Genomic DNA, 15,098 nt, shown 5'->3' with positions numbered 1-15,098 from the left:
TTGTTTGTGTGATGGTTATCATTTTGATCATGCAAATCGAAGAGGACCAGAAAACTATTGTGGTGTCTTGTGATCAAATCGTGGTGGTATGGTGGATGATGGTTGTGTTAGAGGTGAAGCATGGTAGCCGTGTATGGTGGTGTGTCTTCGGTTCAAAACAGGAACTAGTTGCAGCAATGCATCGAATCGTAATAGTGGTCGGGTGTAGTAGTTGCATAAAGAAAATGAAGAGAGGGAGAGAGAGATGATGAGAGGGGTGGGTGATGGCGAGGTAAGGATGTGATTTGCTGTTGGGGTGTCGATGGAAATAATTGGGTGATTCGGTGGTGATGATTGATCGAAAAAGATGGAAATGAGTGGGTTTCAAGTGGTGTTTTCAGCTGAAATCGAAACGAGAATAGCAGCAACAAATCAATCGTTCTAGGTCTTTGGTTCTAGTTATTGGTCGAACAACAGAAAGAAATCAAGCGCAGCTGCAGTGACTTCGATGGCAGCAAGTTTTTGGGGTGATTCTCTTCGGTAAAACATTTCCAACAATGGACGATTCTTGTGATGGCTTGGTGACCCATGTTGGTGGTAACCGATGGTTATTGATCCTAGTAATCGCTGAATGATAGCAAGGGAAGTAGCAAAGTGTCGTGCAGTTGGAAGAAAAGAAAAGAATTTATGTGTGGTTTCTATGCATGATGAATGGTAGCAATATATAACTGCATGTTTAGACCAAGTTGCAATATGTAACTGTATAAGTTGAATTATAATACGTGTAAAACAAATTTAGCATCTTGATTGATTTCTTTTTCTTAATGGCCATGTGAATAAAGTAATATCTGTGCACCTTTGTTGGTTCTTTTCTTTAGAATGACAAAACATAAGTGGAGTACATAATTAACACATAGTTATATTACATTAAGTCTCTTACACACAACCGGTAATAACAAGTCTTAAAACTAATACCACTTTTTCTGCATGTATCATACCAAAATTCAATCATAGGAAAAAGAAGAAATAAATTGAGTACTTAATTTCACAATCTGAATACTGCCTTCTGACAATTCTTTAAACGGAAAAACAAAAAGAGATGTGAAAACGAAGTAAGATACAAGTGTACTTAAAACATCCAAATATATATTTATATTCAATATACAAATTATACATAAGTTTTAATAATATACTATTATGTAGATAAATATATTAAGTATATATATATGGAGACAAATAATTTATAACATTATATGTTTAAAACTTTGTTAACGTTTTCAAGTAATATATATATATATATATATATATATATATATATATATATATATATATATATATATATATATATATATATATATATATATATATCTATTTACAACCAGTAGTTCGTGAATCGTCAGGAATGGTCGAAGATTAAATGTATACATGAACACAGTTGAAAGTTTTTGAAATTCAGTTTAACAAAATTTACTTATCGTGTCGAAACCATATTAAGATCAAGTTTAAATTTGGTCGGAAATCTCCGGGTCGTCACACGGGAAACCTAGTATCCGGAGAAGAACGTCGAAGATTAGGAGCGGTCTGGAGTTTGAAGTTGTCACTTTTGTATTCGGAACTAATCTACTGGTACTTCTATCATTTGCCTTTATACAATGTCTTCCATTATTATGTTTTGTGATATTGTTGCCATGATTAGCGACTAGTTATCTTTAGTGTATGCTATGATATAGTCAGTTATAATGCCGAAATAATATTATGGTTTGTGTATGTTGTCAAGATGCTTTTCGATTATGCTTTAAACTCAATCGTTTTTCCAACTAATAGTACGTAGTTATCGGATCTGTTATTGGGAAGTCACGAACCCCGATTCAGAGTGCATTATCTGTGTCACCCCTTGGTAAGAGAAGTCTATCGGATACAACGTAAGTTTGACTGAGGCACACTGGTTGTAGTAAGTCCACCGAGCCTTAGATTCCGACTGAGGACTCTTTCGTAGTGAAACATCTAACTAGACCCCTAGTACATTGTCGGTCCTAGACCATGCTAGTGTAGTCACCAAGCATATAAACTTTGTACATGCACGCTGGAGCACAACGATTGTTGTAAGCTGCACCTCTGCTACTTAAGGCCATGAAACCCGGTCAGTGCTGATTAGTACACTTCACCATAGCGCGGTCTCAAGCATTGCACCCCGCTTGAGGGATTCTTAGTTAATTAAGGAACTGTTTGTTTAAACACATAAAGGATCAGACCGTTAGGATAACCGAACGTGTTCATGGAAGTCAAACCTGACTTAGCCATGGTGTTCTTTATGGTTAAACTTTTTTAAGGGCCTAACTATCTTTTCAACCCAATCATTAATGAAAGCATCAAAACACATCACGCCTCCCGGATATGGCAAACCATGTATTCTATTATGCTTAAGAAAGTTTAGACCTTTGTGGAAAGTTTAGCTGAGTCGCTCTAAAACTTTATAAGCTAAGAAGCTTATAAGTGTTTGGTAAAGTAGCTGGAGCTTATGTATGTAAAATGACATAAAAGGACAAAAAAATAAATGATAAATAATGATTTAGGGGATAATAAAGTAAATTTTACTTCCTTAAACTTCTTAGCTTATTTTCAAAAACTACTTGAACTAGCTTATTTTTTCAAAGCTTATTTTTTTCATAAACTTTGAAATATTTGTCTGCCAAAAGTTGCTGTAGTTTATGAAAAAAAATAAGTTTAAGCTTTCGCTTCTAAACTAAAAACTTGTGTACCAAACACATCCCTAGTTTAAAAAATAAGCTACTATTTGTCCAAACAGGCCCTTAGTTTAAAAAAACAACCTCCAGCTACCGTACTTGCACATAAACTCCGGCTACAACCTTGGGGTTTCGAGCTACTTAGTCCACACACACACACACACACACACCTTACAACAGCCCTTTACAACTTTTCCTTATTTCATACCATCGGAGAAACATTTATATTCCGAATAACGTCTTCTTTTTTTTTGGAAGAAAAAGAATTTCGTTTAATGTATGACGTTCTAAAACCCTAATTTTCCAACGGCAGCTTATCGATCTTAAAATCATAGACATATATATATTTGCCGTAAGTTTTTATTATTTCAGTTACAGTCTCAGTTGTTTCTTTCCTTACATAATTTGCTCATAAATTTTATCAATAATTTGCTCATATTATTAAGCTAGTTTGTAATTTGTAATATGATACATGTGCAAAATATGTAAGTTATTTTAGGGTTTATGGTTTAAACCTAGATATTGTAATGATAAACTTAGGCTAAATTATCCGTTGACACATGATTCATTTTTACATTTTCTTTGCTTGATTTTTATTGAATCATGGATATTTTCGCGTTATTGAGTTTCGCAGGGCTAGAGGTCTCGGGTTCGAACCTCGTCACCCGCTCTAGGAATTGAAATATATTTCTTGAAGGTGGCCCAAAGGGAAGGTTTTACCGACCCGCTCCGGGACTAAGGTCCGGCCCTCCTGCCCCTCGGGATGGTTTAAGGGTCGGATCCTCAGAGTGTGGTTCGGGTTTCCTGCCCGAAAGCGCGTGTGTGTGCAAATGATGAGTGTCGTTGAAATAAATGATACGCTGATGCAAGCTTGCCTTTAAAAAAAAAAAGAAAAAAAAAAGAAAAAAAATTGAGTTTGGAGTGTGGTTAATTTGTTTATTTGTATCTGTTATCGTGCCATGTGTTACCTACGGGAGAGTGTAGTTTGATAGTGTTAGAAAGATTGATGACTTCTTCAAGTTAATTTTGTTTTACGACTAAAGAATTTGAACTGTAAGTAGTTATATTCTATGTAAAGCAGAATGCGAGACTTGAAACTTTAAGTCATCAGTTGGATGATAATATACTTATTTTTTGATTGTTAAGATGTGAAGGGTTCTATTAGTATGCAACTTTGCATGTGCAACTCAACTACTGAATTTTGCTTATATATGTTGATATATAAATATAATTATGTTGCATTATTTGACAGATGGCTAAGACGAAAGATGCATCTACTGCTATTATAGCGGGATTAAGAAAATGTGTTAAACAGAATGCTCTTGATGGAAGGCAGCATCCAGGTGTTGATAGTAGAAAAAGGAAGATATTTAACGCTAATCGTTATAAGTCTTTATTCACACCTCAACGAATAAGAATTGAATCAGGTACTTACCTTAAATTTATAACTTTGTCGTCTATCATCGTATTTTTCCATACCCTTTCTTAATGAAATGTTCTCTCTTCTAGTATTTACAGAGCTCCAAAACTCATTATAATCAGATTACTAGATATTGTACAGTTAATAGTAATATAGTATCTTAATTTAAAAACTTATAATGATTCAGCGTGGAAGTTTTTTTCTTTTTTGTTAATGGTTGTCATTATAATCAACGGATATAATGCTTTCAATTACCGTATTTTAACTATAGTAGTTAAACCTTTTTTTCTTTTTATAATAATTTTTTTTGGCATGTTAGATGTGTATATGGAGAAACAAGTTGGTGGCGAGTGCTCGGCATCTAATCGGAATGCCGATTATGATGCTTGTGCACATAATGATAACCATATCTTCCACACATCATCATCCAGGTGAGATTAGTGCTTTCCTCGAACCACATTTTTTTTTATACAAATTAATTAACTGAGGGTTAAGTTATCCTTTTTTAGGTTTTAACAGAATTCATTGAGTATCCTATACCCCAATAAATAGCATTATTGTTTTGAATTTTCCTTTTTGATGGTACGAACATTAAGTAGAATGCTTTAACCACTAGTCTCATGAATGCTAGCCTTATTCTGCAGGCATGATATAGCGAATCAACAGGAACTTGACCCTTGCGACAAGGTTCGTCAATAGTTTGATGTGCTTTTTCATTATTGTCTGTAATTTAATTAAGAGACCAAATATTAGATTATATTTCTAAGGTTTCGATGGTTAAAAAGCAAGGATAATTTTTTAATATCTAACTGAGTTTACTCATTGGAAGTTTATTTATTATATTTGTTTAGTAATTCTTGTTTTACACTAGGTTACAGGGACATGTGAAGCCGCTGGTGCCAACGTTCATAATTATGGAAAATTTGTAGAATTCTGGGTTCCCGTTCAACTGTCTAATGTGCAACTTGAACAGTATTGTGCTACTCTACTTTCTAATGCAACGGCTCTTTGTTGTGGCTTAAAAGATACCGTTGGTGGGGCTCTATATGACATTTTTGTTTCCAATCGTAAGGTATTTTCTGTCGATATTCATTCAATACTTTCAATATTGAGCCTTTAGTGCCTTGATTTCTACCTTATATTACTGCTATAAGTCACATTGATTAACTAACTTTGTCTAACCGTGAATGCTATTATCCGCCATTTTCGTTGTTACTTTCCGAGTCCGAGGGACTATTGTTGTAGAGCCGATTGTGTACCACTTTGTAATTTGATGAAACGACCTAAGATGTTATGATGATCCTAATTCCTTTAGTGACCATTTAATTTTATATCAACACTTTTTATGCAATTCCAAATTGAAAATCATCTTTGATTGTATCTAATTTAAATCTTATTTTTTTGCCCTGAAGTGTTGTAATCACCCCTATGTCGTAGATCCTACACTTCACAGCAAAATCTTAAAGAATCAAGAACCAACTATGTTAAAACTGGATGCTGACATAAAAGCAAGTGGTAAACTACAGTTTCTTGATCATGTACTGCCCGAGATTAAAAAACGCTCATTAAGAGTGCTTATACTTTTTCAGGTAATGATTAATTAACTTAAAGATGCACTAATGTCCAACTTGTTTCATGAATTTTTATTGATTAATTTGTTTGTTTCTATCGTTTAGTCTGCGACGGTTACCAGAAAAGGTGTTCATTCTGTTGGGGATATGTTATTTGATTTTGTACAACAAAGGTTCGGTGAAGACTCGTACGAGTGTGTGTTAACTGGACTCCAGTCTTCAAAAAGGCAAACTGCTGTGAACAAATTTAACAAAGATTTGACCATACCTTTTTTCTTACTAGATCATCGTGCGTGTCATCCAAGCATCAAACTAACATCAATTGATATTATATTCATTTTCGATAGCGACTTGACTCCTGCAAATGATTTAAAATCCCTACAGAAGATATCAGTTGATTCTCACTTGGAACAAATTATGATTTTTCGTTTATATTCATCATCTACTTTGGAAGAAAAAATTCTTAAACTTGCTGATACCAATGAGAGCAGATTGCACAATGTTAGGAGTAGATATGATGCCTTACTTATGTGGGGAGCCTCTGACTTATTTGACAGATTGACCGAATTTCATCGTGGATCCGTTTTCGGTATCTCATTTGAAGAATCATATTTGAAGGATGTGGTGGAGGAGTTTTTAAACTTAATTTCTAACAAATTTGAAGGCAATGGTAAATCTAAGTCGATCATAACGTGCGTTCAAAAATTTGGAGTTTCTGGTAATAATGAGACAAAAAACCAGTTACCCGATAGTGACCAACCTCATATAATCTGGAAAAAGTTGTTGGAGGGAAGATATCCAAATTGGAAATTTGTACCTTTTTCGACCGATGGACAAAGGAAACGAACCCGTCACTTAGATGGAGCGACTAAGGGAACAAGTACAGAGGATGGTGGTCGTGTGAAGATACGTAGGACGACTGTAAATCCGGTAATTGAAACGGTAACAGGAAACCTAAACAAAGGTGAACAGCAAGTGTTTAGTATATATATATATATATATATATATATATATATATATATATATATATATATATATATATATATATATATATATATATATATATATATATATATATAGTAACCAATCGGGGGGAAGCGGGGGAAGCAAAAAAAAAAAAAAATTTCGTTTTTTGAAAAAACTTTGTTCACGAACATTATAGATTGGATGAAAATATGAACATTTAGAAAAGACAATTCGTGATGAATGTTATTATTTTGGCTGGAAAACGATCGACAAAAATAACATTCAAGATAATATTGTTCGTGAAGAATGTTAACGTTTTTTTTCTCTTCATGTTTTGTGAAGTAAAATTTAGCCCGATTTAGGGTTTAGGGTTTAGGGTTTATTCCATAAACCCAAAACACCAAACCCTAAACCCTAAACCCTAAACTCTAAACCGTTCGTGTTAAACCCTAAATCTAAACCCTAAACCCTAAATTTCTAAACCCTAATATCTAAACCCTATAAACCCTAATATTCAAACCCTAATATCTAAAACCTCAAAATACGCTCGAAAAACACGATAATTGTTATATATTACTTCTTCGAGCGTTTTCCCGCCAAAATAAAAACATTTATCACAAAGTGTCTTTATTAAATGTTCATATTTTCATCCCATCTATAATGTTCGTGAACAAAGTTTTTTCAAAAAACGAAAAAAAAAAAAAAAAAAAATTTTGCTTCCCCCCGCTTTCCCCCGAATGGTTACTTCCCTCTTGATCCTACCAGTATATATATATATACACATATATATGTATACATATATATACATATATATGTATATGTATACATATATATATACATATATATATATATATATATGTATACATATGTATACATATATATATGTATACATATATGTACATATGTACGTATGTACGTATATATATATATATATATATATATATATATATATATATATATATATATATAGGATCAAGAGGGAAGTAACCAATCGGGGGGAAGCAAAATTTTTTTTTTTTTTCGTTTTTTGAAAAAACTTTGTTCACGAACATTATAGATGGGATGAAAATAAGAACATTTAGTAGAGACACTTCGTGATGAATGTTATTATTTTGGCGGGAAAACGCTCGAAGAAGTAATATATAACAATTATCGTGTTTTTCGAGCGTATGCTGAGGTTTTAGCTCTTGGGGTTTAGATATTAGGGTTTAGATATTAGGGTTTAGAAATTTAGGGTTTAGATTTAGGATTTAAATTGAGTTTTTAACACGAACGGTTTAGAGTTTAGGGTTTGGTGTTTTGGGTTTATGGAATAAACCCAAAACACCCTAAACTCTAAATCGGGCTAAATTTTACTTCACAAAAAATGAAAAAAAAACGTTAACTTCACGAACAATATTATCTTGAATGTTATTTTTGTCGATCGTTTTCCCGCCAAAATAATAACATTCATCACGAAGTGTCTTTTCTAAATGTTCTTATTTTCATCCAATCTATAATGTTCGTGAACAAAGTTTTTTCAAAAAACGAAATTTTTATTTTTTTGCTTCCCCCCAATTGGTTACCTCCCAATTGATCCTGCCCCTATATATATATATATATATACATATATATATATATATATATATATATATATATATATATATATGTATATATATATATATATATAGGGGCAGGATCAATTGGGACGTAACCAATCGGGGGGAAGCAAATTTTTATTTTTTTTTGGAATTTTTTTTTTCCGGCATCAAGATCACACGAAAATATGAACATTTAGAAGAGACACTTCGTGATGAATGTTATTATTTAGGCGGGAAAATGATCGATAAAAATAACATTCAAGATAATATTGTTCGTGAAAAATATGAACGTTTTTTTTTTCATGTTTTGTGAAGTAAAATTTAGCCCGATTTAGAGTTTAGGGTTTGGTGTTTTGGGTTTATTCCATAAACCCAAAACACCGAACCCTAAACCCTAAACCGTTCGTGTTAAAAACTCAATCTAAATCCTAAATCTAAACCCTAAATTTTTAAACCTTAATATCTGAACCCTATAAACCCTAATATCTAAACCCCAATAGCTAAAACCTCAACATACGCTCGAAAAACACGATTATTGTTATATATTACTTCTTCGAGCGTTTTCCCGCCAAAATAATAACATTTATCACAAAGTGTCTCTACTAAATGTTCATATTTTCATCCTATCTATAATGTTCGTGAACAAAGTTTTTTCGAACAAAGTTTTTTCAGAAAACGAAAAAAAAAGAAAAAGTTTTTGCTTCCCCGCTTCCCCTCGATTGGTTACTTCCCTCTTGATCCTACCCCTATATATATATATATATATATGGTTTTAATCAAAAGAGGGAAGCACTTTTGGGGAAGTAATTTTTTTCGAATTTTTTTTAAAACATTAAGATCACATGAAAATATGAACATTTAAAAAAGAGACTTTGTGATAAATGTTATTATTTTGGCGGGAAAACGCTCGAAGAAATAAATGATAACATGCATCATATGTAATGTTTTAATTAAAGTTTTTTTTAAGGGGTTAGAAATTAGGGTTTAGGGTTTAGAAAATAGGGTTTAGATTAAATTTTTAACACGAACGGTTTAGAGTTTTGGGTTTTGGGTTTAGGGACTAAACCCCAAACCCTAAACTCTAAATCGGGCTAAATTTTGAAGAAAAAAAACTTCACATAAGATGAAAAAACAACGATGAAAAAAAAAACCTCTGATTGAAACATTACTCATGATGCATGTTATCATTTATTTCTTCGAGCGTTTTCCCACCAAAATAATACGGAGTAACATTCATCACAAAGTGTCTTTTTTAAATGTTCATATTTTCATGTGATCTTAATATTTGAAAAAAAAAATTCAAAGAAAAACGAAAAAATAAAAATAAAAGGTTTACTTCCCCCTTCCCCCAAAAAAGTGCTTCCCTCTTGATGACCTTATATATATATATATATATATATATATATATATATATATATATATATATATATATATATATATATATATATATATATATATATATATATAGGGGCAGAATCAATGGGGAAGTAACCAATCGGGGGGAAGCAAATTTTTTTTTTTTCCCGTTTTTTTTGGAATTTTTTTTTCCCGGCATCAAGATCACATGAAAATATGAACATTTAGAAGAGACACTTCGTGATGAATGTTATTATTTAGGCGGGAAAACGATCGACAAAAATAACATTCAAGATAATATTGTTCGTGAAGAATATGAACGTTTTTTTTCTTCATGTTTTGTGAAGTAAAATTTAGCCCGATTTAGAGTTTAGGGTTTAGGGTTTGGTGTTTTGGGTTTATTCCATAAACCCAAAACACCAAACCCTAAACTCTAAACCGTTCGTGTTAAAAACTCAATCTAAACCCTAAATCTAAACCCTAAACCCTAAATTTCTAAACCCTAATATCTAAAATCTCAACATAAGCTCGAAAAACACGATAATTGTTATATATTAAATCTTCGAGCGTTTTCCCGTCAAAATAAAAACATTTATCACAAAGTGTCTTTATTATATGTTCGTATTTTCATCCAATCTATAATGTTCGTGAACAAAGTTTTTAAAAAAAAGAAAAAAAAAAAATTGCTTCCCTCCGCTTCCCCCAGATTGGTTACTTCCCCCTTGATCCTACCACTATATATATATATATATATATATATATATATATATATATATATATATATATATACACTCACACACACACACTCTCTCTTTCTTTGGTTTAATATAGTAACTTATAGCTTGCAGCATTTATATGTTGTTTCAGGGGCTGTTCAGTTTCAGTCTACTGCTAATATGAAATCTTCTCACAAAAACACGCGGACCAGAGGTGAAAAAGGAAGGTTTTCGGTTCAAAAAATATATACCAGTCAGAACAGCTCCACTCCAAAATCGGCTACTGTTGATAATGATAAGTGTCTACATGACCTTCTGAAGGCCACTATGTTTGATCTCTTCAACGTTCTTAAGTTATCGGTAAGTTCCTTAATGTTGGTATCATATATTTCTTATCATGAAGATGCACAGGTTTGGAAACGGGTCCCCCTACTCACTACTGTCAAACGTTCAACCCTTGGATAGTATTTTATTCTCTTTTAATTTAATTGTCTTCTTCATCTGACCTTTTTGAGTTAAAAGACAACCCAAATAGACCCATTAATCAGGGATAGGTCAAAATCGCCACCTCTAGTGCTAACGGTTAAATAGACAAACTTTATTTAAGGTTTAATTCTCCAAGTGGCAGTTCATATAGTATCTCGGGTTGTTCTGAATCTTTGAATAAAAGATGTTTTAGATAAAGGTTTTTGACCCGTTTGGTATGTTCTAGTGAAGTTTAACCCGATTATGTCCACATGAGTGAAAGAAATTATATCAACTGGACATATTATTTTTTTCATCCGAGTATGGATTTGTGATGCTTTTGTACAGATACTTCATATGTGCTTAGATATCTTCAACTGTAAATGCAGGATGATGTTAAGATCACAGTGGAGAAATTTCTAGAATTTGTGCTTGAAAATTATCGTCTCAGCAATGAACACAGGAGTAAATTACAGGCTTTAATGATATCAATGGTATGAAATTTTAACAAATAGTGAGTTTTGTTTTTGTTTTTGTTTTCTTTAGAAATTTTCAATTTTCAATATATCGTCCACTAACACGCTGTCTGTCATGTTATAGTGTTGGATGTGCTCTGCACTTCAAAATATCAACATCGATAGGCTTAAATCCTTCAATATTGCAAAGAAACACTTAAAGTTCATCTGCCATATTGAAGAAGCATACTCGGTATACGGTAAGCTACAACCAGTGAAGAAATCATTTTTACAAACGGAGCGACCCGCTTCAAAAGAATCCATTTTCTCTCCTAAACGGGCGAAACTCGACACTGAAAAATCTCAACGTACGCTGTCTTACAGAAAGGAGATTAACAAGTTTTTGAGAAAATGGGAAGAGCAGAGGGTGAGCTTAGAAAATAATTACAGAACGGATCAAGCGCGTATTCGTTCAATGCATCGGAAAAGCTCTGTAAAATCCGAGAAATTGACTAAATTAAAAGAAAGTTTCGTTAAGAAACTGAAAAAACACAAAAAAAAGAGGGAGGTTTATCTTAAAGAAAAGGCGAGTCAGCTGAGAGTTAACGGTGGACAGTCTTTACATGGGCCTAATGACAATAGCCCTGAGGTGGGCCCCAGTCATTACGAACCTGTGGATCATATTAATGTGGCAGAAGGTAATCTTACCCTTGAAAAACAGGTGACTGATGCAGTAGTATCGAGCGTGCCAATTGGAGAAGTTTCAACACAACATCATGATGACATCGAGCACCATAATGAGGCTGGTTCAATTGATGAAGGGTCATATGGTGGTGAAGACCGTATAGATTTGCGCAGTTTCAGTAGTAATCTAGCCTCTACAAATTCATCACCTGAAGTGATAATTCTGGTACGTTATTTGCATTGTCAATTTTTTTTAATTTGTGCATCATTTATGAAAATGTCAAATTTGAATTTGGACTAATTTTTGTCTTGTTAGTGCATCTTTCTTGAAATTGTGAATTCAACTTTGAAAACGAACTTTTTTGTCTTGTTAGGAAACTGAAAATGAGTCTCTTCAAGGTCAACCATTTCCACATCGTGAAAATCAAGATAATGAACCTAATTCTTTGAGTGAAATTGATGTTGAATGTAGACCATCTTTAGATGCCGGTCAACTCGGTCAGATCATTCTGGAAGTTTCATCACCAGGGGAACCCACGTCTCCGGTTACTGCAGAAATCCAAAATCCTAACACTTCGTCTTTCACTTCAAATATGTATGATTATGTTAACCATGCGGGCCTACAGACTCCAAATCATGCTACTCCACTTGAAGCTGAAGAGGCGCGGTTACGCTTAGCGATGGATGATGTTGTCAAGTTGCATGAAGAAACAGTTAGTCTCTATTATTTTACTCATAATAATATACAGAGCCTATTAAGCTTTGTTTATCATTGTGTTTGGTCTTCTTTTTTGTGCAGGAAGAAAGGCTAAATTTTGATTGTGAGGAGGAGATAACAAAAATGTGTGCCGAAATAAGTCTCAAGTATGAAGCCAAGTGTCAAGAGGAAGAGGCAGCTTTTCAGTTAAAGAAGAAGGAAATTGATGCGAATGTCAAGCGAGCTACGAAAAATATAATATTGGCAGCTGCCTTCAGGTCTAAGTGTCAACAACTTGCGCTTTCTGGCAATGCAGGAAAATATCAAGGTACGCTTATGAGAATTGGTCTTGGTGCTATATTTGCCTTATAAGAGCAGTGACATAAGAGCACAAGGAGTTGTGATGGGTTTTCAGTGTCTTTCTGATGATGACTGGGCACACCGAAAAACTGACATTGGGGAGAAAGTGGGGAAGTGGTTCAGTGTCAGTGTCAGTTTTCTGTGTCTTGGATAAAGAAATTATATTTTTTTCTTAATATAATTTTTTTTTAATTGATTAAAATATTAATTTCTATAAAATAAATTTTCCCTGTAAAACACATCAATTGAAATAAGGGTTACCACTTGATTCAAGGTTACTTTTTTTTATGTTTTATTTGAATTTAATGTTTATATATCGTTATTACTCTTTGGCACATAATTTTAGGGGGTATTTTGTAATCAACTTCAACTTGAAATTTAAATATCTTCATGTATATTGCTCAAAAATCATAATCATGAATTTAAACTACCTGATGGGAAACGGAACTATTACCTTCTCCCAACCAAAGCATCCACCTTGAATCTGAGTTCATACCCTACATTTGGGGTTTTTTTTGTGTTTAAAGTCATTTTATTCTTGCATTTTCTATATAGTTTTCAATGTTTCCATTTTCAAATGAAAATTAAACATGTGGAAAGGTGATATTTGATTGATAGTTCACATGAATTTTTAGTTATATCAATTGGAGTATTTGAAAGGGTATATTAAATCAAAACTGCAGAATTAAAGAGAAACATTACAGTAAATATTGAAGTTGTCCAATTTCAATCAATCTAACCTATATATATTGCAGGCTTGCAAACTGAATTAATGCAGCAACTGAATAGGTCTTCCGGTTCATCTCTTGTGAGATGTTCCCTTGGTACTGATTCAACTTCATCCGGCCAATCTTCATGTAGTCACCCGACTACATCACCGCCACTTTCAACGATGGTGTCAACATCACCGCCACCGCCAACATCAACACCACTGGCACTTCAATCACAACCGCCGCTACAGATTGTTTACCAACCTGCAGATCTTTTCTCGAGCCAACCACCACCTATTACCAACCGTCCTAGCATCCCATTAACCACAACTACCACTACCAGACTGCCACCTGTCATTATCCCAATTACCACCTCAGCCACATCAAACACTGCTGCAAATCAAGGTCAAGCCTCGCATATTCGGCCGCTTGTTACAAATGGTGAAGTTTGTCTTCCTGCCTCACATATGCGAACTTTGCCAAGAAGTGATATTTGTTCTCCGGCCCCACACTAGGGACCTAGGGGCCCGGCCCCACATATTAGACCATATAGGCCTACATCATCTGTACCTCTTGATTTTGCAACTTAACCGAGGATATGCCACCACAGCATGTAACTAACACACTACTAACCTCTCCTGCAAATCTCTAATCCCTAAATTTACCACCACTCCCAACATCCTTAGCCTAACAACTGCCGCCAACACCACCGTCATCAGAATCGCTGCCACAATTGTGCCACCACTACCTTCTGAAACTCGGGCTATGCCGCTACCACTACCACCATCATCAAACTCTTCCACACAATCACTGCCACAACTACCTCCTGAACCTAACAGTGTGCCGCCATTGCTACCACCCACTGTCATGAAGATCATTCCCACCACTCCCAACACTACCTAGCGAACCTTGGGTTGTACCACCCCCACCACTACTTCCTTGTAATAGTCTATAAAATTAGAACATCACTGTAAATTGATAATAGGTAAAACATGTATTTTGGGGTGGCTCGCATTGTATCCTAAGTCTAATATAATTAATTTTATTTTATTCTAAGTTATTACTCGTATATAATGAAGTTAACATAAGTTAAATATTACCATTAGTTTTATTAATCATGAAATTTTAAATCGTGTATTCTTTAGTAATTTAGTTTAAAATTTAAAACTATTATCATTGGATTCTTTATTGAGCCTAAGCTTAAAAATATAAACAACTAGATACAATGTTTTAACATTGCATTTTATACAAGTCTTGGTTCATTAAAAAAATCGTTGGATACCATATCATTGTAATCTACTAATAGCTAATGTTTAATCACCTAATTACTTACAAAAGTTTATTCATCATTTATCTTTAAACTAATAATCTTATAATATGAGATCTTTCAATACA

At 33.6% G+C, this 15,098-nt stretch overlaps 1 protein-coding gene across 1 annotated transcript; it reads left to right on the top strand.

Annotated features, from left to right (window-relative positions):
- The first annotated feature begins 3,056 nt into the window (after positions 1-3,056).
- Positions 3,057-14,722, top strand: LOC139844051 (uncharacterized). Its single transcript, XM_071834261.1, has 13 exons — positions 3,057-3,075; positions 3,976-4,150; positions 4,463-4,574; positions 4,788-4,830; positions 5,015-5,215; positions 5,556-5,732; positions 5,820-6,678; positions 10,484-10,692; positions 11,187-11,291; positions 11,398-12,162; positions 12,311-12,649; positions 12,736-12,961; positions 13,749-14,722. Exons 2-13 carry the CDS (start codon positions 3,976-3,978, stop codon positions 14,216-14,218), a joined length of 3,681 nt encoding a protein of 1,226 aa, XP_071690362.1. The 5' UTR covers positions 3,057-3,075; the 3' UTR covers positions 14,219-14,722.
- Positions 14,723-15,098: the final 376 nt, after the last annotated feature.

The sequence above is a fragment of the Rutidosis leptorrhynchoides genome, chromosome 4 (genome assembly GCF_046630445.1).
Source record: "Rutidosis leptorrhynchoides isolate AG116_Rl617_1_P2 chromosome 4, CSIRO_AGI_Rlap_v1, whole genome shotgun sequence".
NCBI lineage: Eukaryota > Viridiplantae > Streptophyta > Magnoliopsida > Asterales > Asteraceae > Rutidosis > Rutidosis leptorrhynchoides.
This window is presented reverse-complemented; position numbering and strand designations above follow the sequence as displayed.

Bases quoted from the DNA above. Each gene is read 5' to 3' on its own strand.
- LOC139844051 (XM_071834261.1), top strand. From the start codon at position 3,976: ATGGCTAAGACGAAAGATGCATCTACTGCTATTATAGCGGGATTAAGA. The intron at 5,216-5,555 runs GTATTTTCTGTC...TTTGCCCTGAAG, and splicing joins TTTTTGTTTCCAATCGTAAG to TGTTGTAATCACCCCTATGT. The intron at 10,693-11,186 runs GTAAGTTCCTTA...CTGTAAATGCAG, and splicing joins TCAACGTTCTTAAGTTATCG to GATGATGTTAAGATCACAGT.